Source organism: Vidua macroura, chromosome 3 (assembly GCF_024509145.1).
Source record: "Vidua macroura isolate BioBank_ID:100142 chromosome 3, ASM2450914v1, whole genome shotgun sequence".
Taxonomy (NCBI): Eukaryota; Metazoa; Chordata; class Aves; order Passeriformes; family Viduidae; genus Vidua; species Vidua macroura.
In genome coordinates, this window is record NC_071573.1 from 53,639,378 (window position 1) to 53,660,884 (window position 21,507).

General features: G+C 40.7%; 1 protein-coding gene and 1 long non-coding RNA gene across 4 annotated transcripts; one reads left to right on the forward strand and one right to left on the reverse strand.

Moving 5' to 3' along the window:
- The first annotated feature begins 233 nt into the window (after window positions 1-233).
- Window positions 234-9,450, forward strand: LOC128804539 (uncharacterized). Of its 2 annotated transcripts, none has more exons than XR_008436104.1 (4): window positions 234-468; window positions 2,742-2,824; window positions 7,706-7,856; window positions 9,377-9,450. It is a non-coding gene; the product is annotated as an uncharacterized LOC128804539 (long non-coding RNA). The 2 variants fall into 2 exon arrangements; XR_008436105.1 differs by having other exon boundaries at window positions 7,787-7,856.
- Window positions 8,941-21,462, reverse strand: ADAT2 (adenosine deaminase tRNA specific 2). 2 transcript variants are annotated; one of them, XM_053972355.1, is made up of 7 exons: window positions 21,381-21,462; window positions 21,104-21,208; window positions 15,861-16,011; window positions 15,212-15,318; window positions 13,447-13,519; window positions 13,249-13,331; window positions 8,941-10,125 (listed from the first exon to the last, which is right to left on the reverse strand). In XM_053972355.1, the coding sequence occupies exons 1-6, from the start codon at window positions 21,435-21,437 to the stop codon at window positions 13,291-13,293; spliced, it is 534 nt and encodes a 177-aa protein (XP_053828330.1). In that variant the 5' UTR covers window positions 21,438-21,462; the 3' UTR covers window positions 8,941-10,125; window positions 13,249-13,290. The 2 variants fall into 2 exon arrangements, with proteins under 2 accessions (XP_053828330.1, XP_053828329.1); XM_053972354.1 differs by lacking the exon at window positions 8,941-10,125 and having other exon boundaries at window positions 12,074-13,331.
- Between the last annotated feature and the right edge of the window lie 45 nt (window positions 21,463-21,507).

Genomic DNA, 21,507 nt, shown 5'->3' on the forward strand with positions numbered 1-21,507 from the left:
AGTCTAGCCTCAAACCCCTCAGATGATGTGTTACTGACTGTGCTGTAATTCAGAAGAGCAAATGAAGACACTGAGTATCTCTTACCCTGTCTAGAGGGATGGTGGCAGAGGCAACACGTGAAAGCCTCAAACTCTGTATTGCATCATTCCTTTCCTTGGTGTCATCACAATGAATAGCCAAAGTCTCTGTGTTGCCAGGAGCCTGATCCATGCTCCTGGTACTACTTGGCAAGCATGCTTATTCCCCAGTTCACTGTGCCAGTTACATGATAAGGCATATCCTAATTTAGCATATTTATATATGAAGGTACTAATTCAAAATGCAGCCAAATGAGAAACATTGCAAATATGTGAGAAGGAGCTTTGTAAACTAGACAAACAGTGGCACCACAGAGATGGAATATGGAATAGTTTTCAACTTCAGGTTCAAAACTCATTTTGCATGTAATCTTAACATGAAAACAAAAGGTACTTACTAGTTTTCTCTGCCTGATTACTTTCCCCAGTTCCACATGCTATGTCTAGTCCTTTCTATTTATTTGTACCCCGCCTTCTTATTGTGATGGGATGTGATGATGGCCCAGCATCTTTCCCATTATAAAGTTATGTGAACACATACAAGGTCCTCAGGAAATTTTGCTGTGAAGGACTCTCTGTGGACCTGTGTATGATGTTGTGGCCATAGAAACATGCCAACTATTTTATTCCTGTAAAATAACTCCCATACCCTTATTTCATTAGCCTTTACCTTCTAGCTTTTAATTTTTTTTTTCTTCTGAGTAAATAAAGCCTAAGTTATTTGGAACAGGATTTTCCTGCAGTGTAATTGTGCTAGCAGCAGCCAAGGATATTCCATAGATGAAGGGAGCAGCACTCTCTGCCAGGAAGGAATGGTGATTTCATAGGATCATAGAATGGTTTGGGTTGCGAGGGACCTTTAAAGATCGTCTAGTTCTAACCTCCTGCCATGGGCAGGGACACGTTTCACTAGACCAGGTTGCTCAGAGCCCCATCTAGCCTGGGATGGGACATCCACAATTTCTCTGGATAAGATGTTCCAGTACTTCACCACCCTCATAGTAAAGAATTTCTTTCTAATAGCTGCTCTAAACTTACCCTAAGCCATTCTCCATTGTCCTGTCAGTACATGCCCTTGCAAAAAGTCCCTCTCCAGCTGTGAAGCTCTCTTTAGATACTGGAAAGCTGCTGGAAGGCCTCCCCAGAGCCTTCTCTTTTTTCCCTAGGCTGAACAGCTTCCCTCAGCTTTTTCACCCTATTTTCACAGGAGAGATGCCCAGATCTCTGATGCCCCTCCTCTTTGTGACCCTCCTCTGGACTTGATCCAACATGTCTCATGTCCTTCTTATGCTTGGGGGCCCAGGTGATGCTCACCAGAGCAGAGCAGATGGGCAGAATCCCCTCCCTCACCCTGCTGGCCACACTGGTTTTGATGCAGAAGGTTGGCTTGCTGGGCTGCAGGTGCACATTGCTGGGTCTTGCTGAGCTTCTCCACCAACAGCCCCGAGTCCTTCTCCTCAGGGCTGTTCTCAATCCATTCTCTGCCCAGTCTGCATCTGTTGGGATTGCCCTGACCCAAGTGCTGGACCTTGCACTTGGCCTTGTTGACCCTCATGAGGCTCACACAGTCCCACCTCTGAAGTCTGCCCAGGTCCTTCTGGATGCCCTTCCCTCTGTGTGACAACTGCACTGCACGGCTTTGTGTCACTGGCAAACTCGCTGGGGGTGCACTCGATCCCACTGTCCATGTCACCCACAAAATGTTACACAGACGTTTGCTTGGTTCTGTCAAGCAGTAGCTGCCAGAGCCAGTGCTCACTGCAGAGATGGGCTCCTGGTGATTCCACCCTGGGAGCTGGGAAGGACCAGCACCCTTTGGCCCTCGTGCACTTATTGAAAAGAGAGCCAAAAGTGTGAACCTTTGAATTGTCTGTTTCTGGGTTCCAGTGGTCTTAATGTTGAGCTGCCCTAGATTATAAACATACCATCCAAAATCACACCCCAGACTCATCTCTATTGAAAGAAGTCCAATTTAGTGTGGATGAATCTATTGATTTACCTGGCAAAACACAATAAATAGAATTACGCTGAGAAAAGGCCTAAAACAAATGGGTTTTATTAATTTATATATTGTTTATAATACACTTTTTGTAATTGTGCATGTTTTGGATGTAGGTATTTAGATTTTGATATTACTGAAGTTTACAGTTTGTTTGTGATAACTTTATGAGGTACATAGCTTGGAATAAAAATACCATTTTCTCAAGATGATATATAATGCATAGTAAAGTGGATGTACAGTCATGACATTTATTTTACTTTCAGCCGTTATAATTGATGGTCTATATAATGTACACATATGAGGTTTTTTAATATAAATATGGGTTTGCAAGAGTGCCACTTACCATCAGTCTGTAACAAATTATTTCGAGATTGTCTACAGGCTGTTGGTATCTTTCCCACTTCTTTTTTTTTTAATTAGTTTAAAAGGATCAAAGAGGAAAACAAAATTTAGCATGGAATTGATTTTTACATCAGCTGGTTTTACATTAAATAATAATAAAGTATTAAAAACTTGCATTGTCATCTCCTCCTGTGAAGTTGCATTATGTTCTGTAGCCTTGGCTCACTTATTAATCCTTCAGTAGCACACACTTAATTGTTCAGCAAATTACACAACATGTGAAGAAATAATACCAACAATGTGATTTATATCTCTCCAGGCAAAACCATTGAGGACTGGATCATCTGCCTTCGCTTATTATACTGCAACACAGGAACAGCCTGATCTGAAAACTGTGGCCAGGTAGGATACATTGAAAATATGTACCCTGGAAACAAAAGGTATGTCTGCTATATGAGTCAAGCACAAGTCTGAATTGCTCTTGAAACTAAACACGTGTGGTGGTCAGAACCTTTGAGGCTCTGAGCTGGTGTGTGCAGAGCAGAACAAGCACAGTGGGACCACCAAAGCCCAGCCTGGCTGCCGGACACTCACTGGAGGGAGCTGGGGGATTCAGCATAAGAAATATGTCTGACTCCAGTGGGATATAGATACACTGAGCCTGCACAACTTCTAGGGGGAGAGAGAAGGGAAGGGTGGGGAGAGAGAAGGGATTTTTATAGCTGGTGGGGCTTCTACTACGAGTCCACCTGGAGTAGCAAAGCCACTTTGCCAACACAGGCACCAGCTCAGCAGTTTCTAGACAGTGGCTAGAAGTGGTGGAAAGCAAAGTCTGCTGGACATAGTTTTCAACAGCTTGCTCTGCCACAGCAGAAAGATTGCCTCCAGTCCAATCCCAAGCTTTGGCATGCCAGGCTTCAAGTCTTCCAAATGCAGCATGTTTTAAAGATGAAGTAAAAAACCTGGTGTGTGTAGATTGTGTGGCTCATTAGTTTACATCTCCTTGTGTCTTGCTCTGTACTTCGGAGGATAAAGGGTGCAGATCCTCTGGGGCAACCAGCTATGAAGGGAAGAACCAGTTCAGCCCATTTGTTCTCCCTCAGCCTACAGAAATCTCTGAAGAGCAGAAAGCTGGTGTCTACCATGTTCTGTAGGCACACAGTTAATTTTTTCCAATTGGAATTTATTTTTCCTCCAAATTCACTCCTCCCATTTCTCTCGCCTTTTCCCATTGTAATTAATTTAAAAACAAATACGTTTTTAGCAAAAGGAAGTTAGAAAATCAATGTGTTGAAAATAGGACTGTTTTCTTTCCTTGTGAGTAAAGCGGGCTCTCGTGTATGTACTACACATTTCACAGGATCAAGGCTTCAGGGATGTTGCATATTAGCATTTTGCATTGTGGCACTCTGACTTGCCCTATCTTTTGCATTTATTTGGATTTTTCTATTCTGTCATTTTTTCCTATTCACTTCCATTTCTGATCTTTTTGTTTTGTCAGACAGAAGACAAACACAATCTACAAGCCAAAAAGAAGCATCACTTAGATATTTTGTGGGTTACATGAAATGCTATCCCTGGAGAGCAGTAACTGAAAAGAGTTAAGGCAATGGTAGCCCAGTTCAACCATGTTGCTAAGAGGCAGAGTCCTCACACAGAGGTGTCTGTTAGGGCGGGTCTTGAGTTGATTCCTGTTCAAACTCCATGTGCCACCTGCACAGCTCAGGGCACCTGCACTGCATGGCTGCAGGCTGTGGCCTAGAGATCTCTGAAGGGAGAAGCCCAGGCACACTTGCCAGCTTAGCGTGTGTCCCAGATTGTCTGGATAGCCAGGCATGGCCAGAACACATCTCAGCCCACAAGGTGGGGCAGCAAGGCCTGCTCTTCATCTGTAGCGTGTGGATGGCCCAAAGCACCCAGAAGTTGCACAGTGGAGTTGTGGCAGATGGTGGCATAGAAGTAAGGTTGGAGGGGTGGGTCACAGAACTTGATGTGCTTTTCACCTCATGGTGCTTTTGGACTTAATAGCACTTAAAAACCTTTCCAGGATTCTTGCTTCAGTTTGGGAGAATCTCTGAACCCCACCGAGAGTCCTTTATACTGCTGATTTTGTTGTTTAATCTGCTCAGGTCCTAAATGTTTCTGTTCTAAATTTTCAAGCTGCATGGTTATGCAGAAGCAATAGAGCGAGGGTCTCTTGCTTACTGGGGCTCAGATCATAATTCCAATTCTACAGGAATTAAAAGTGGATAATCCTTTGCTTAGAAAATAGTGGAAAAACAGAAAATAAGAGCCATGAGGAAAGGTCTGTGAACTGCTGGCCATACAGCTCAGGAAGGAAAGCAAGCACAGGGCAATACAATTGCTGTGATGGTCATCTGTTATACAAGCTACAAACACTGCGGACCTTAAAGACATCTCTCTTGAATTCTAAAATCCCTTAACTAGTCTGAGTCATTTGTACAGCTGAACAGACTCAAGGTCTCTGAAGTAAATTGGAAATACCTGTAATTCTGCAGAAAATTAGGGAAGAGTTATGTAGTCTCAAAGCAGAGGAAGAAATAAAAAGGAGTCATAAAACCTCTGGTCTCTGGGAAAGCTCTGGGTCAAGATGACTTTCTAATAGAATTTTCTAAACTCTCTCAGTCTCACTTGGCTTCTGACATATGGAAAAATTTTCGAAAGGCCAAAGCAAAAGGGTTCCATTTCAGCATTAATTGCAGTGTTGGGTTTTCTTAACTCTCTCTCCTAGGAAATAACTCACCAATGCACCATTTTCAATAATTAAATTACAGGCCAATTCTTCCGACTAATGTGACTCAGAAGACACAGGTTAAAACAGCATCTAGAAAATGTCTGAGCAGCGTACCTTATGGACAAGAACTCAGCATATAACTTGAGGTTGACATTAATCAGAAAGCTGCTAGAGAGTCTTATAGGCCTGTTATTATAATTTGCTATTTTTACATTTCTCTGAAGTAATCAGAAAATCAACCAGCTCAACATCCCTAAAGAGAGCTACTTCCCACCCACCAGCAGTGGCTGACTTCACTGTTGACATAAAAACCATGAAGATGTCAGTCTAGTGTTCTGCCATGTAATTGTATCCTTAATTTTGGCCTTGTTGAAAGTCTGCTGGAAAACTGATCTTGTGTGTCCTCATTAGAAGCAATTCATATGTAAATCATTTATGATTTTTTTTTAACTTAAAGAAAGAAAACGTTCCTGTGACTCAAATGTTCTGCAGGCTCTTGCTCCTCTTGTGGCTCCTGCGTGGCTGTGACTCCTAGGAAATCTATGCCTCCTGGCAAATCAGAGTGAGAAGGTTCCTGGCTAGGCTCTCACCTTCTCTTGCCCTTGCTGCTGGAGAAAGCACCTGTCAAGAGACTTTATCTTTTCCCAGCCTTGGGTCAATCATTGAAGGGATGTGAAGCGTAGCTCTGCTCTCTTCTACACTCTTCTGCCTGGCATACACCCATGGAAGGTGCTTCACTCCCTTCAGCCAATAGTAGCCATGTAATTACCAGCTTTTCTGCATATTGGAAGGCTTAATTTTTGCTCTTTTAAGTGCAAAAATAAGTTGAAGTGGTAGTAGTGGAATGACATTCTAGTGTTAAAATGGAATGACATTGAAAAGACATTAAATAAAAAGTCGGATGACTTCCCTGGGCCTTTATCAATAAAACTGATGAAGCAGCATATGAGGTAACAGCCAAGTTCTTGTCTAAAAGTACAACTTTGATAAAGTTTGGGCACCTATTTCTTCTGAGTATTTCTGGAGCTGGAAATGGAAGTCATCATGAAAGTGTTGACAGCAATTTGAAGGTGTAAAGAAATACTGCATCTTTACCATGATTTCTGTGTTTTTGAATTGGATGAGCTGAGCCCTTCACACTCTTAACTGTTCCTAAAATACAATGTCTGAGGTATTTGTCCCTAAGAAAGCTGAGTTTCTGTTCCTTAAGAATAAATTTTGAACCACTGCTGAAGGTGTTTGGAACTTCTCTTTGGCACCTTGTTATTATAGGCACATAAAAATATAGACGAGTGGGACTAGGTAGCAGATGATGAAATTTAAGTTGATTAAAATCTGTTTGTCAAAACCCTGTTTTTTCCCTTGTAGAAGGAATTCTACATGAAAAGGTAGGAAGGGAAAAATAAACATAGAGCTTGAGGTAATTTGGGGTATCTTGTTCATGAATCGTCCAGTTCAATACAAAAGAAATCTTATAGCTGCTAGGAATCTGACCTGGTGCCCAGAAATGTGTAAAAGCACAGCTGGCCCTGTCTGGGCTGCAAATCAGCTTTAACACTAATGGCAACGACTCTATTTCAAGAGAGTATTTAGCTTCAAAAAATGAATAGGGGCTGCATGTTCCAAATGTCATCTGTCAATTTAACAAATGGCAACTATATACACATCTTAATGCCAGATTGCTGTTTCATTAGGCTCCTTGTGAGTTATTCCTTCTTGGTAGCTGGCATTATTCTAGCTGGAGCAGCAGAAAGGCAGGAGGGAAGAAGCTCCTCGCCACTGTGATGCAGAGCAGCTCCTGGCTGCTTTTCACGGGGCAGCAGGAGAGACACGAGGGCACAAAATGAAAATATGCCAGAGGAGAACAGCGGGGTGTGTTCTGCAGTACAGCCGAGTAAAGCTCATCACAGGAGCAGACACAAAGATATTTTGGAGTCTGTAACTGTAGCTCGGCACACGGGCAAGTGCTGATGGCTGCTGAGCAGCGCTGCCCGAGGGTGGTCTGAAAGCTGAAGTGAGCAGGCAGGTGCTTCCAAACGGGAGCACTCTGTAGCTCTGTCACAGAGTATAAAGGCAGATCAAAGGCTCGCAGGAGCAAGCAGATAAACTCCCAGTACAATACGCTGAAGTGAGTGAGTGCTGAGGGAACAGCCATGGCACAGGGTGAAGGTAAAGACGGGCAGGAGTCTGAGCTTTCCCACTTTGCCCAGCTCCAACCCACTGCAATGCCATCTCCCAACTGTCTTCTGCATCTGCTTCTGCATCTATAGGTCAATCTATAGGTTGACTTTCCCTGAGCTGCAGTTGCCCACACCAAAGTTGTCAGATTTCCCGTGCAGTGGAAATGCTTCTGAAGTGTCCTATTTTGCAAGTAAAAAAAAGGTTTTGTGGCTACCATGGCTGAGAGCCTTCAGCCCTCCCCCTTATCACTGATAGCTCAAGCATCCTTATGGAGCACCTTGACAGGATAACACATTGAAATATTTAAAAGTGCACTAAACTTGTATAATTTTGAATGATTCATTCAGGCTGCTGCCAGTACAAGTGCTGCACAGCATGACTGGAAAGAGGTTGCAGAGGGCAAGAAAGGACTTATTTTCTGTCTCCAGGGCCAGATAATAACAGACTGGTCAATACAGGAACAGCGGGCTCCCTTGCCAAGCAGCTCTGAATGCACAGGTGAGGCAGTACACAGAAGGGCAGCTAGGTAACTTTGTTCACAGGATAGACTGACTTTGTTTGCTTGTACCTCAGCATCCAGGGCAGTTCATGCTGGGATTCATAAATCAGGGATAATGTGATTCACTCTCCCCCATCCCACAGCATTTCCACTAGGAACCTGCTTCTCCCCAGAAGAGTCTTGCTTGCTCAAGGGTGAGTGGCTCAGCAAATGAGCTGCTGCATTCAGCACCTTGCTGGGAAGCTTTTGAGAAGGGAAAATTGTGTTGGATCCTCACAGAGTGCGGGCACAAATGCTGACACATCTGTGCATAGACAGTGGAGGGTTCTGCTGGAGAGTTAGCAAGTTTACCGTGAGTCCAGCCTCCACCCAAACCCCTCATGCTCAAACTAGCTAATAATCAAATTGTCCCCTTTTTTTTTCTTTCAAGAAAAGCAGGTTTTGCAGGGAGATGGAACATAGTTACTTGTCTTCATTTTACTTTAAATGTGTGGAAGAAGTTGGCAAGCTTTTGAACTCAGTGTCCCTATAGCTAGATGTTGAAAATCTTGCCTGTTTTTTTCCTACTGTCATTTGGCTTAATAGAAGAGAAACCTTGTTTCTCTTTTGCAATGCGACTGCTCAGATAATGGCTGTTGTTTATATCCTCCCAAACTAATGTCACTGTGATGGCTACCTCTAAGGCTTGAAAGGAGAAAATAGGAATCAAGTCACGGGAAGCATTAATTTTTATTGCACTGCCTCCTTGCATGCAGAGAAAGCTCTCAGGGTTAGTAAAGTGCCATGGCAAACCTTGCCCCACAGGTAAATGTGAAATGCTGACACCAGAAAAATCAGTGCCCCTCCAAGAACACTACAATCTCAGTCATAATTTCAGAACCTGTTCTTGCTTTATCCAGCAAGACAGCACACACAGGCATGACAGCAAGTGAGGACAGTGCATCACTGCTCAGGCAGAAATCAGAGATGAACCCAAGTTTCTGCCCCTGGCAGAGCTCTTCATTTTATTTTACCCCCCACCCCTCCCCTACCCCCACGCCCCCTGTTTCTTTTTTTAAATCACTTAGATTTTTAAAAGACAAAAGGAAGGCACCATGTGAAAACATCACTATGGAAACATCACAGGCTCACTTGCACTTGCCTGCCAAGCAACTACCTAACTGAAGTTTTACATCCTATTGGATCACTGTTGGCCATCTGCTCTCCTTCAAACTTCTCTGAATTCCATATTTTCCTGAAAAGTTCATTTTTAGAAAGGAGGGAGGAGGAGGCAAAGGGAGAATCCAGTATTCTTGGCTAGTGCAGAGCTATTGTGAAAAAGGAAGATAAACTCACTTTGGAGCAACCTCTTAAAAAGACAAAGATTCATGTTTTGTGAAGTAATTTCATGGAAAATACCTTGTTTCTAGATGCACTTTAATGATAAGAGTATATATTGGCAGCCACAAGGCAAAACACACAAACAGCTGCTTCTAGTACTCTTGCACTAATTGTCATCCTCTCCCTTTCTCTCATTTAGCCTCAAGTGTATTTTCTTCTAAAATGTAACGGTTACTGCCTACACTGGAGTTGTTGGCTGCAGGCTCCACAGCCTTGCTCCAAATAAAACACAGAAACAGATTTCCTGCCAAGCACTGAGGAAGTTTGAAGACTTTAGTTTTTAAAAATATAATCTTTTTATCAGTGCCCTAAGCCTGCCAAAGGTAATTATGGGCCATGGTGCATTTACATTAATGCATAGGACCTACAGACATTTCAAAAGCCTAATGGAGAAACTCCATAAATGTACATATTGAAAAACAAATTAATTAAATTAAACTGTCATGTAAAGATATCACTTAATTTTGCAGAGCGGAAGGCACTCTTAATGGGAATGGAATGGATCAGTGAGCATTTCAAAACCCAAAGCTATAATTTAAATTCAGGCTCTCCTCTAGTGTGCAAGTCACAAGACATATTTATTATGGCCTTGGATTGTCAATTGTAATCGGTTTAGCAGAGACAAAGCTGTATTGTTTTCCTTCCTGCCCTCCTAGCTGGTTCAATATATTTTGATGTCAGACTATTGACAAGCAAACCGAAGGCTGAAATAAAATCATGTTTACCTGTAATGAACTGGCAAAAATTCGGTCCAAGGTAAATGAAACCCTGAAGCACAAACGCTTATTTATCAAGCAGCAAGGGGAAAATGGCGAAGCATTTTGAACTTCTTTAAATAAACCAGCTGAATATATTTACTGCTGCCCTTGAGTCCTGCTATGTGGCAACCTAGAAACAAATAGATAAAAATAAAAGCACTGTGAAAATGAATAGTACCATTTATATGCTGCTGTTCTTGAGTTTCCAGGTGTCAGTAACAATTAAAGTTGTTGTTTTTTGACACTCCTTTAAAGGTAGAGCCAATGCCTGAGACCAGGTCCCCAGCAAACAGACAGCAATACTTCTTCCAGGATGTGCAACCCAGTTTGCTGCAGGATTTCACCTGGTAGCAGCAGTTCCAAGCCCAGCCTATGCTTCTGCAGCCATAAGCAAGCATCTTCTCATTGAATAAGCCTCCAAGAATGGTTTGATTCTTTTCCTAACATTCTTTCTGTATTCCCTAATTCGCTTGTTAAGTTCACATTCTGATGTAAAGCAGTCAGCTCATTGGGTTATAATTGTCATGGCTTCCTCTTGCCTTTTTTCCAGCCCTTGCGTTGAGCTTAGTCACGGAGAGGCTTCTCTGAGCGTGAACTTAGAACCGTCTACCCAGCATCTCTGCAATTTCTTGTGGATCTCTCAAGTTTGCAAATCTGACTCTAAAACATGCTGACAAGCTCAAAACTCATGGTTAGGAAGAGCTGTGGCACAGCAGACTGGGACACCTGCTTGAAGCGCACTTCTGAGGGCAGCGGCACGTGACCGGCCTGCTGGGCTCTGGCTGTGTGGTGGGATGGCCATTTGCAGGGAGCGAGGAGAGCACTGCATGGCTCTGAGGAGTGGCTTGTGTTCACACAGGAGCTGATTTGTTTATTTTATAAAAATACCTGGTATCTGCATTTGTTCTTCCTTGGCTAAGTAGTAGGATTTTCAGGTGAATGGGTTCCATTTTTGCTTCCAGCGTAATCTTTCAGCAGTTTGTTCCTCAAACTAATTATTATGCTAAAAAACCCCAAACCCAACCAACCAACCAACAAAAAGAGCCAAAACAAACCCCTCCCCTGATCCAAATTTGCCTCAATACTAGACCATTGTTCTTTTTATTACATATTACAGTAAACAGAAGTATCTTTTATAGCCTTTCTGTAAAATGACAGTTTTTATCGTGCTACACTATTTTTCTTCCATGCCCCTGTTCCAAGATGCACATTATTAGCCTTGATTGCTCTCAAAAGAAATTTTTCTTTTTCTCACCCTCTTCAGTCTCTTTTGGCTTTACACAAGACTTGAACTGTTTATTAAGTGACAGGTTACCACTGACAAAAAAATTCTGTTCCAATTTAAGGGTTCAAAAAATTGGGCAAAGCTTTTAAAATGTGTTTTGTCCTACTACCAGTAACCTTTCTACTTATTTACATGGCTCCTACTGTCACACATGTTCCAACAACAACATCCTTCTTTGAAAGAAGGCAATGGGAAAAGAAAGTGTTCGTAGCCCCTCTGAAAAAGAAATTATGTTGAGAGATTTAGGTCCTTGTTCAAAACAGTATGCAGGCTCTGATTCCTACTGTCACTGATGTCAGTGACAAGCCAGATGTCTGATGTCTTTAATTTGGACTTCAGTGATTTCTTCAAGGTATAAGAAAATTATGGTCCAGCTGAGATGTGAATGTATCTGTAGTGATAAATTGCCATCTCCTATCACCAGCCAAATACCATAAACATAGGCATGCCTGTTTCTTTCCAATAAAGCCATCCCAATCATTAAAAATGGTCTTTTCCTAAATAGCTTTTCCAGCTTAGCTGTCTGATTCACAAGCCCTTCGAGCTCTGAAGCAGATTAAATCTACAAACACAGTCATAACTTCTGTTTATGAAATGGAAAAGACTCAAAGAGAGCTCTAAGTAATGGTCAGGAGAATAGGATAGGCTACTGACATCAGTTAAAGGGTTTAAGTCAAAGAAATATTATTTCTAAACTCTGAAAATAGCTATTATGGTAAAAACACTTCTTTCCCACGTCACTTTGTAAACATTAAGTAAAAACATAAAATACAAATTCTAAGTTATTAAGAGCAACGGTGACAAAGTAATGCTTTTAATATTCTTCTTAAAAACACTTTTGAAAGTATTTATTTGAAATATCTAAAAAATTTAAGTGTATTCAGTTTTTATAGTTATAAAATTTTGAACACTCTTCTGCATAAAATAAAAAAAAGCTACAGCATTTCTCAAATTTCTGCATAACAGCCAAATAAACTACCAACAATTTCATCCTTCATGTAAGTATCCACTAAGAGGTATGCAATCAAGACTGAACCGTACTTGTATTCTTAATTCATTAGTGGAACTTGAAGGCCCTCTTCTGGATTATAAATTACTGCATGGCCAAGCAAAGTACATGGAAATGACAAATCCAATCAACACTATGAAAAGACAAATATCTTAAATGTATTTTACTCATGTTACTACCAACTTCATTTCTGGGTTTTCACTTGTATCTGCCCATCTTGGTTACTATAATTTAGGAGCTGAGAACAACTTCTTAGTGGATTCTTAAAAATAAAGTATTTCTTATACTGATATTCACAAGTGGAGTGGACAGTCTAAAGAGAGTTGTGGAGAGTTTCTCCACAACTTTGTATGAAGGTGCTGTGCACCCAAGTGATATTTGCGTATCCTTATTAAGCAACAGCACACACAAACAGACATGTGATTGTGTGTATGTCCCTGTCTACACAGCTATGTGACTTTCAGAAATTACCACTGAAAATCTGGCTTGTGCTAAGGTAGAAAAAAATGAGGAAACATTTGCAATGGTCCTAAATCTTCAAGGACTGTATAATTCCTTTATATGCCTTTTGAATAAATATACATACATACATACATAGGACATACAAAGGACTTACAAATGTAACCTTCCAAGAGAGTTACTTGCCCAAGCAAACATTTGCTATTGAAAAGCAAGATGCTTCTCCACACACAGAAGGAAAAAAATATTCTAGAATGTGCTGTACAAAAGCACTATTTTAATGGATCTGTCTGTAAACGAGTGGACTTGAACCACTAATTTTCCTCTTTCTAAAACCAGCCATTTACTCTTTTGTTTTGTCATGATAACAAGAAATCATAAAAATAGAAATGCAGGAACAGGTACTAAGTATCCTATTAGTAAAAACTCTGTACAGAAACTAAACATAGTTTGATTGAACTACACATTTTAAAAAAGCAGCATGCTGAAGAAACTCTCACATATCATTTTTTGGTAAGTTTCTGTGTCCCACCAGTGTAGGGCTACTGACGACGATCCTTCTTCCGTACTTTTGATTTTGGTGCTGCCAAGAAACAGGAAAGGAAAAGAATAATAAGAAGTGAATTACAGTAATTCCAGTGCCAACATTCTTTTAAATTAGGTTGGGATCAAAATGGATGCATTATTGTAAAACCTACCATTGGGATTTTCTTGTCTGTAAAAAGCTTTTAACAATTCCACTGCTTCTTCAGCACGATAGCCAGAAGAGCACTGTTCAAATTAGAATGATGTTAGTGAGCACATCAGAGAATAACCTATTCCATACTTCACAATAATGCCTTGAGTACATATTAATTTTAAACAACTGTACTGTCAACCTAGGGGTGAAAAAAAAATCTCCTTTTCAGGTTCAATACCTAATACTTTTGAAAAACACTATGTTGAGTCTTAATAGAATAAGAAATTTCCTTAATAACTTAGTATTAGGCAAAACAAACTTTCTTAGTAAATTATGTAACATTTTTATGCAATCTACAATTTCTTGCTTATTAATGTGTTTCCAACCTCCCATACTCTTCAAGCTCTTGGAAACGTAAGAGACATACACCTATCTTATTTGCAGATAAGATTCCTGAGAGAAAACACTCATCCACATATCTATTCTTTATTCCTAACCTTTCCTTTCAGATCTTTTTGGTCCTTCTAAAATACTTTTCCATGCCATGAACACTAATGACAAAGCATTTAAATGTCACTCACACTAAATAAATCTCCACTCATGCTAGTAAATAAGTAGTTACTCCTATACATTCTTTTGCAGTTGCCTACAGAAATAAAGGATTCATAGTATCAAGAACCTTCTCCTTTCTGTATTCTGAACGTATAAAAAAATGAAATACCACACGCCAGTGTTAGCAAATGAATACTCTTCCAGTACTGACTACACCAATTAATTCAAATGTTAGTCTCACTGACACACTGACAGAAAGATGCCTAATATGTTTACACTGGGGTGCCAAACAGTATTGTTCTCCTGACTGAAATTCTTTGAGCCTTGAGCCTTCAGTGCTTATTTACAATGCTGAAATACATTACTTGTTTTTTACATTCATTAAATCATTAATGTGAGATGTGGAAAAGAACTCCAGGAATCAGTATCACTGTATAAGGCAAGATCATGTACAACTGTGAATAATGTAATAAATAAAATGCTATAAAGAGTCTCTACAGGTATGTATGGGTACATAGGTAGAATCATGCTGTAAAACACCTAGATTTATTTATACTCCACCTCCACTGAATGCTTGTCCAGCCTTTCTCACATGACAAAGATGCCTAAATCACCCAGGCACTGTTCAGTCTTTCAGTATTCCTACTATTCAGAAAGTTTCTTGATACCTAAACTGAATTTCCTCTGCTACTGCTGCAGTTCAGATTTATTTTGGGATTTGAACTACAGGAAGTAAGTCTAAGCTAATACATTTTACCTCATAAACACACAGACTGAAAACAAAAATACAATCATTTCCAGTGGCTCAGCTAAAACCCAGTAATTTTTTAAGCTGCTGTTACTTGATATTTATTGATTACGTGTTTGTACATTCTGCAGCTTAAAATAATTTTCCCTCATCTCTTCCTGCAGCATATACTTACTGTTCTAACTGTTACACGTATTTTAGATATATTTAATTCTTACCTTGTTCCACAAGCATAATTCTTTCCCTTACCCTTTGACACATCCTTTTAAATAATTTAAGACTGTCATCAGGGTTTCCTCAGTTTTCTTTTAGGACCTGTTTTTTTTTTTTTTTACGTTATTTTCTGATTAGGCCAAGTTTATTTGACTTTGATCATCTTCCATCTGTGTTCTCTTAAAGTGATGCATAACATTCTAAAAGCCTGGTAGCAAAGCCAGGCACAGTATCCTAGCTGGAAAACAAACGGAAACATTTTACAGCCTACTTCAAATGGGTCTCCGGAGTCCACCATATCATCAGACGAGATGCTCAAAACGGAGCCACAGCCTCCAAATCGCTCATTTCGACAGCCATACACGACCCGTGGAATTTATGGGAGTGAGTCAAGGTATTAAGTGAAAAACAAGCAGGAAGTACAGAAGCCTGATCTAGGCAGTCATCAAGTTTCCTTAAATGTGCTTGTACTCTTCAAACTAAATTAGCTTAAGCTACAATTCCTTCCTCATAAAATCAGAACTTACTTTTGAATGGTGTAAGATGTATTGCTGAAGATGCACATCCAGCCTTTCTCAGAAAAGGGGAAAGCATGGTTCCCCAAAGCAGGGGCATACAAAGACATGGTTTACTGATTGATACAACATTCAAAACTGAACACTTAACTGCACTTAGCTCATTTTACATCCTAACAAACATCTCTAAAATGTATTTTTAATCTCTTAACAGTTGTTTGTCGTAACTGCACCATCTCTTTGTCACTCTTGAGCCTCTCGCTATTCATCACGGAGGTGGGTGCAGGCCCTCAAACCACCCCTCATGGCTTTCCCTGACACTCTAATGCCTTTCTTTGTGGGCTCACTGCAGAAGGAGTAATGGATCGACAGAGTTTCCCAGTGTGAGTCAGCATGAAAGGATACTCATCAAGCGCACAGCAGCTGCACACATGATACAGGGCTCTACAGTTACGTACAGCACCAGCTGCGGAAACACTTCCCTGTAATCCCTCTTGTGTTGCTTGCACCAGTCAAGGACCTGGTCAATTGCCACCATTTCTGCATGCCGAGTAGCCTAGAAGATAAAAATCAGTATTTTCTTAAAAGTTTGCATTTATTAACTTTTGTTATAGAAGTAATGTAATGCTCTTTGCTGGTTCAAGTTGCAAAAGAAATTTTATAGCACCCAGACTGCAGAAGAAATACTCAACCCAAGAAAGCAAATATTCAACCCCAACCTCTTGTGTGTAGCACACAAAATCTACAAGTGCCAGCTTTTTCTTCTACTTTTTCCATGGCAGAGGAGCATGCTCAGAAGTTCTCCTCTCTCAGTCATGCCAGCACAGTGAGGCAAGACATGAAAGCTCTGCTTGAGGCTTAAGGGACACACAGAGCACACTGGCACAACTGATGTAGCCCATAGCCCACTCTACTTCCAAAAGTAAGAATACAGGCTGGATTACTTTCTCTGGAAATATTAACAAAGTGCTCCTCGCTAGTACCTTTTCCTCTCTCTGACAATATTCCTGTGCAAGGAATGAATACACTATGAACATGCAACAATTTCAGTATGTTTCTACAACTGCCTGGTGTGCTCTGTACACACAACATTTCCAGTTTGCCTCAGGTGTAATGCTGCCTGGAGATACATGTACAGTAAGTCCCTCAAGCAATAGGCAGGGATTTCAGCATATGACTGATTACAAAAAGACAAAGGAATATTAATTTCTCTTTTTCTTATCCAAGATAACTGAATGATTAGTATCTCACTATCTATGGCATAAAAACCTGAACAGAAGTGTTGGCTTTAATAGCAGAGAGACCAAAACAATCAGTAATGTACCAGTACCGCTCTGAAATGTCTGCAGCACTGTGTTATGCCAATGAAATGTCACAGCAAAAATTTCAGGAAGTACTAGTTTTGAAAAGACTCTTCAATTAGAGCCTGATGCTTATTAAAACTATTAGTTTTCCTTCCTTTTCTATCTGTTATGAAAAAAGGACGTTTTTGACACAAGCATTAGAGTAAGACTTAATCAATCCAGATTATACTTGTACTTCTGTTTTGTATGTGCTTATATGACCCCTTAGAGCTGCCTCTCAGAACATGAACTTGGGTTAATGTTTTAGCATGTGAAGATCTGTGGTGATAACACTGAGATGCTCTGCAATACATGGCAAAGGACTCATAACTTACTGCTATGTTTAATACTATTCAAAAACATTTAAAAACTTCTAAAAAGGCCATGCAGCTGGTGCAGGTCCTACCAGCTTCTGCAGTCATAGAAGCCAGCTACACATACGAGATTACACTAATATAGAACATTACTACACACCAGTGTATCCATATCTTAAGTAAAACACACTGTTTTGGTCATGTCATGTCTTGAAGACACAGGAAATGTGCATGGATAGCTATCAGAAACAATGATCCAGATATAGTCTTGGACTCTGGAAGTCCCCAGGCTATTCACTTTCAGAAGTGGAAAGGATGTGTTAAGGGGAAGGTTTATACTTGTTTCTTGAGCTCCCTCCTTACACACCTATTAAAGGCCCATCTAAAAGACAAGATATAAGGGAAAAACTGACCTTCTAGGTCTGTCTTAATATTTTATTTTGTATTAAGCTATGACTAGATAGTCTTTTTTTTATTTGCTGTGTATAAAACAACATACAAGAGGGATTATTTTAATTTTGAATCACTGACTCAATTCATAAACTTAACTTGCCAAATATTACACACTATTTTAAAGCCAAGAAAGCAAACGCAGGTTAGGAGTAGCAAGGGAAAATGAGAATTTTTACACAGTGGCAAATGGTGTACCAAGGGAAAAAAAGCTGACTCAGTGGGGTAAAAGCCTTGACAGTGCCCCAAACTGTAGCAAAAGTTTCACAAATAAAGGTATCACTACTGCCCTAAAAAGCTTACTTTCTAAATTTTAGACCATAATTAACAAGTGAGAGTAAAAGGGGTCCAAAGCTCAAAGTTCTGTGTTACCTTGTGGCTTCATTACACAAACAATACTTCATTTTCAATTATCCCATACTGCAAGACACTTGTTACAATGACCCAACAGGACAGAACAAAGAGGTGATGTCTGTGTATATCAACAAAGCACCTAAGACAGAGAGCATTTTACTGGGAAGTGAATTATTTGATTACATATTGGAATAAAGATGCCAAAAAAACATTTCTAGATGGGAAGGGTCACATATGCTGTAAGGGAGAAAATTTTCAGGTTGGTCTGAGGCAAGACTGTGAACAAGCAAGTGGGGGAGGTGCCAGAGAAAACACAGCACTGGCACACGCTTGTGAATGAATCACCAGGCTGTCTAAACCCAATGTCTTACACAGGCATTTGCTGCACTGTTGCCTAAGGAAGACAAGTAGTGTCATGTCTATTTTGAAATGCTGATGCCACAGCCATGCTCCTAAAATAATAAAATAAACCAAACATAGCTATATACAAACTTCCTTCTCCCAAAAGCAACTTCTGCCAGAAGAATGCAATGATCAAAAATTTTGCAAATAACTTCCACAGAGTAAGCAGCAGTATTTCTGACAGTACTGTGTTCTGCTGTGGACATGGCAGGCAAAAAAAAAAAATAAAATGCAGGGTGACAAGAGATAGCCTGAAAACACTGGAGTTTTTGGCAATGCAATATTTTGCCAAAATGAGCAGTTTAGGAACATAATGAAAGAGGGCATAAAGAAGACACTACCTGCTCCTCACTTCAGCCCATTACATCAGAGGACGCAGGGACCTGCTTAAGGAGAAGACAGAATTTATTTGACAAAAAGCTCAGAGGCACGCTGATTCCTGACCAAAGGCAGAATTGCAGGGAAGGACTGAAGATTTAATTGGACAAATGATCACTTTCTCAAAGCAGGAAAAAAGTTTTCATGAAGTTAAAAAAGTCAGTATGTTATAAAGCTGCATTTCGGAGGCCAGAAAGCTGCCAGTCTCATAGCAATGTCTTAATGCATCAAGGCAGTTTTACATGAGTGAAACCTTCAGAGCAAACAGAGTCACTGTAATAAAAACCAGGAAGGATAAGTGTCACACAATCCTGACACCTATATATCCAGGAGGGTCTCAATAGTAAAGCAGGCAAGATAACAAACCTCTGAAAGTCGTGTTATAAAGACTAGTCCTTATAAAAGGCAAATTAAACAAAAAAGCATTAAGATAGCTGAGACTAAATTAACCTAGTAACTTTCTTTGACAAGTATAGACAAGAGAAACATCAGTCTCTGTGGACATCTCCAATGCATCTGGCACAGCACAACCTGTGAAATTACTATGAGTGGGGAAAACAGCCTAATGCAAGAAATGTAAGGTGAGCAAGAAAAGAAGAGATATTGCATTGACAGGGGAAATATTTGTCCAGAGGGAACTCATTACCATAGACACTCAAAGATCATTTGGCTTAAATGTTTTCAGTTGTGTCACCGGCATTAACTGGAAAAACCCCTACAGAAAACAGCTGATGATGTGATGTCTTTTGTATGATGCAAGACATCATGAGAAGTGACAGGGTGAGAGAGTGTCTTTCAGGAGGTGGGTGGCCTTCAACATAGGAGTAAAAAAAAATTTCAAAATAACTAATGAAGAATAACAAAACAGCATAAAAGACCAAGGAAGCTCCAGAAAACATGGGTGGACTTTCTTCCAGGGAGAATGTGAAGTACTACTGTTATCAAACAAAGCACAAGCCCATCTGGAATAAAATTCCAGTTTTCTTATGAGTTCTGGTTAAGTGAATTCAAGAAAAAATTAATCAAAGTTGGAATGGCTATATAAAAGAATTATTCTAATGAACACAGAAAGCAAGCCTGTCTTCTGAGAGGAAATTAAACAGCTGGCTTGAGAAAAACAAAAGCTGAAAAGGAATAAGACTTTAAATACATCCAAGCTATGTAAAATAATGGATGGTGCTGGCACAAGAAGAGGGAGATATAAACAGAACATTAAAAGTTTGAAACTGGAAATTAGACATTTTTTAGCCATCTGAGGAATGATGTTCTGGAGAAGTCCTTCAGTATAAGGTGGGACAATAAATCAGTTTTAAAACAGACCTTGACATTTATGATGTCCGCTGGAATTACCTCAATGGCTCAAGAGGATTGTTTTTTTTTCTCCAGGATGGTCCCTAAATAATGCCAGAAATCGTTAGGAGAAAACTGAAAACAATTTCCTATGTTCACATCTCATAACAAGTACTGCTTTCATGCTTAGATTTTTTTTTTCTTTGGACTACATGGAGCAATTATGTATCTGATAAAAAATTTAGAAGCACTAAGTACTCAGGATTTCCAATCACTATAGTATAAACATTTATGAAAATTGAGCCACAAAAGAACTGAAACTTGAGCTGAGCAGCAATTCAAAAAAAGCTTGGCTTTCAGAGATATTAAGATTACTGTTTCCAACTGATTTTTTTTAAAATCAGGCTACTCGCATTTTAGTATGTACCTTCAGACAGCCCTGACACCAAAAATGCCTGAAAGCTTCCCTGACATTTTTAAGTTGATTTTGTTATCAGTCTTGTCAGTTATGTTCTGCCTGTTTATTAACATGTGATTTTTACACAATATTACTATCTCTGGCATGATTCTCCCAAGAAGTGTCTGCTTCCCCAGTGTTTACAATGGTGTAACATGAGACACCTAACTTCTCTGTCACCTGGCTTTCTTAAAGCTATATTAGAATCCTCTTAATACATTACAGATCGTCCTGCAGAACAAATTACTATAATGATTCATCTTGACTGTTACATTTTTCAGCTTAGAAGAGTAATTTTAACTTTTTATTATGTTTTCAGATTTGAGACATCTGATATAAATTACAGCCAGATCCCGCAGTCAGATTAATTTATATATAACTTCCAGTTGTACAAAATCCCTGTTAGCATTAATGGGTCTCTCGGCACCAGATCTTATCGCTAATCTGATGGTTAAAGATGCAACAGGTCTAAAATGTACAGGAAATAGCTCTTTGTTCTGGCCTGTGCACAGAACTTCATCAGGAGAGGCCGCACAGTCATTTCTCACTCTTAACCCGCAGGTGACTTTAGGAGAGCACGTTTGAGCCCCGGCAACGGGACAAGCGCGGCGCAGGGCAGGGCGGCAAAGCCGCGGTGTCCCCGGGCCGACCTCAACTCACGTTCTTCGTCTCGTTGACCTCGTTCCTGCCCCTGCCTATGACCTCGCCGTTGTAGACCAGCAGGCAGCCCACGGGAACCTCCCCTTTCTCCAGCGCCTCCTTAGCCTGCGGGACAGACAGACAGACAGACAGACAGACTCGCGGGAGGCACAGGACAGCGTTACAGCAGCGGAAGGAGCTTCCACCGGCCCCCATTCCCCTCCCCGCTGCCGTGAGGGCCCCTGGGGCTCCCCGAGGTTTCTCCCGCGGGACAGCGGGAGCCCCGGCCCGCACTGACCACGTCGAGCGCCTGGTCCATCCAGGCCAGCACAGCCGCCTCCCCCGCCTCCGCCATATTCAGAAATAGTGAGGCTGCCCGGGCGCTGTTTCCGGGGCACCGCGGGCGGTGCCGCCGCCGCCACCGC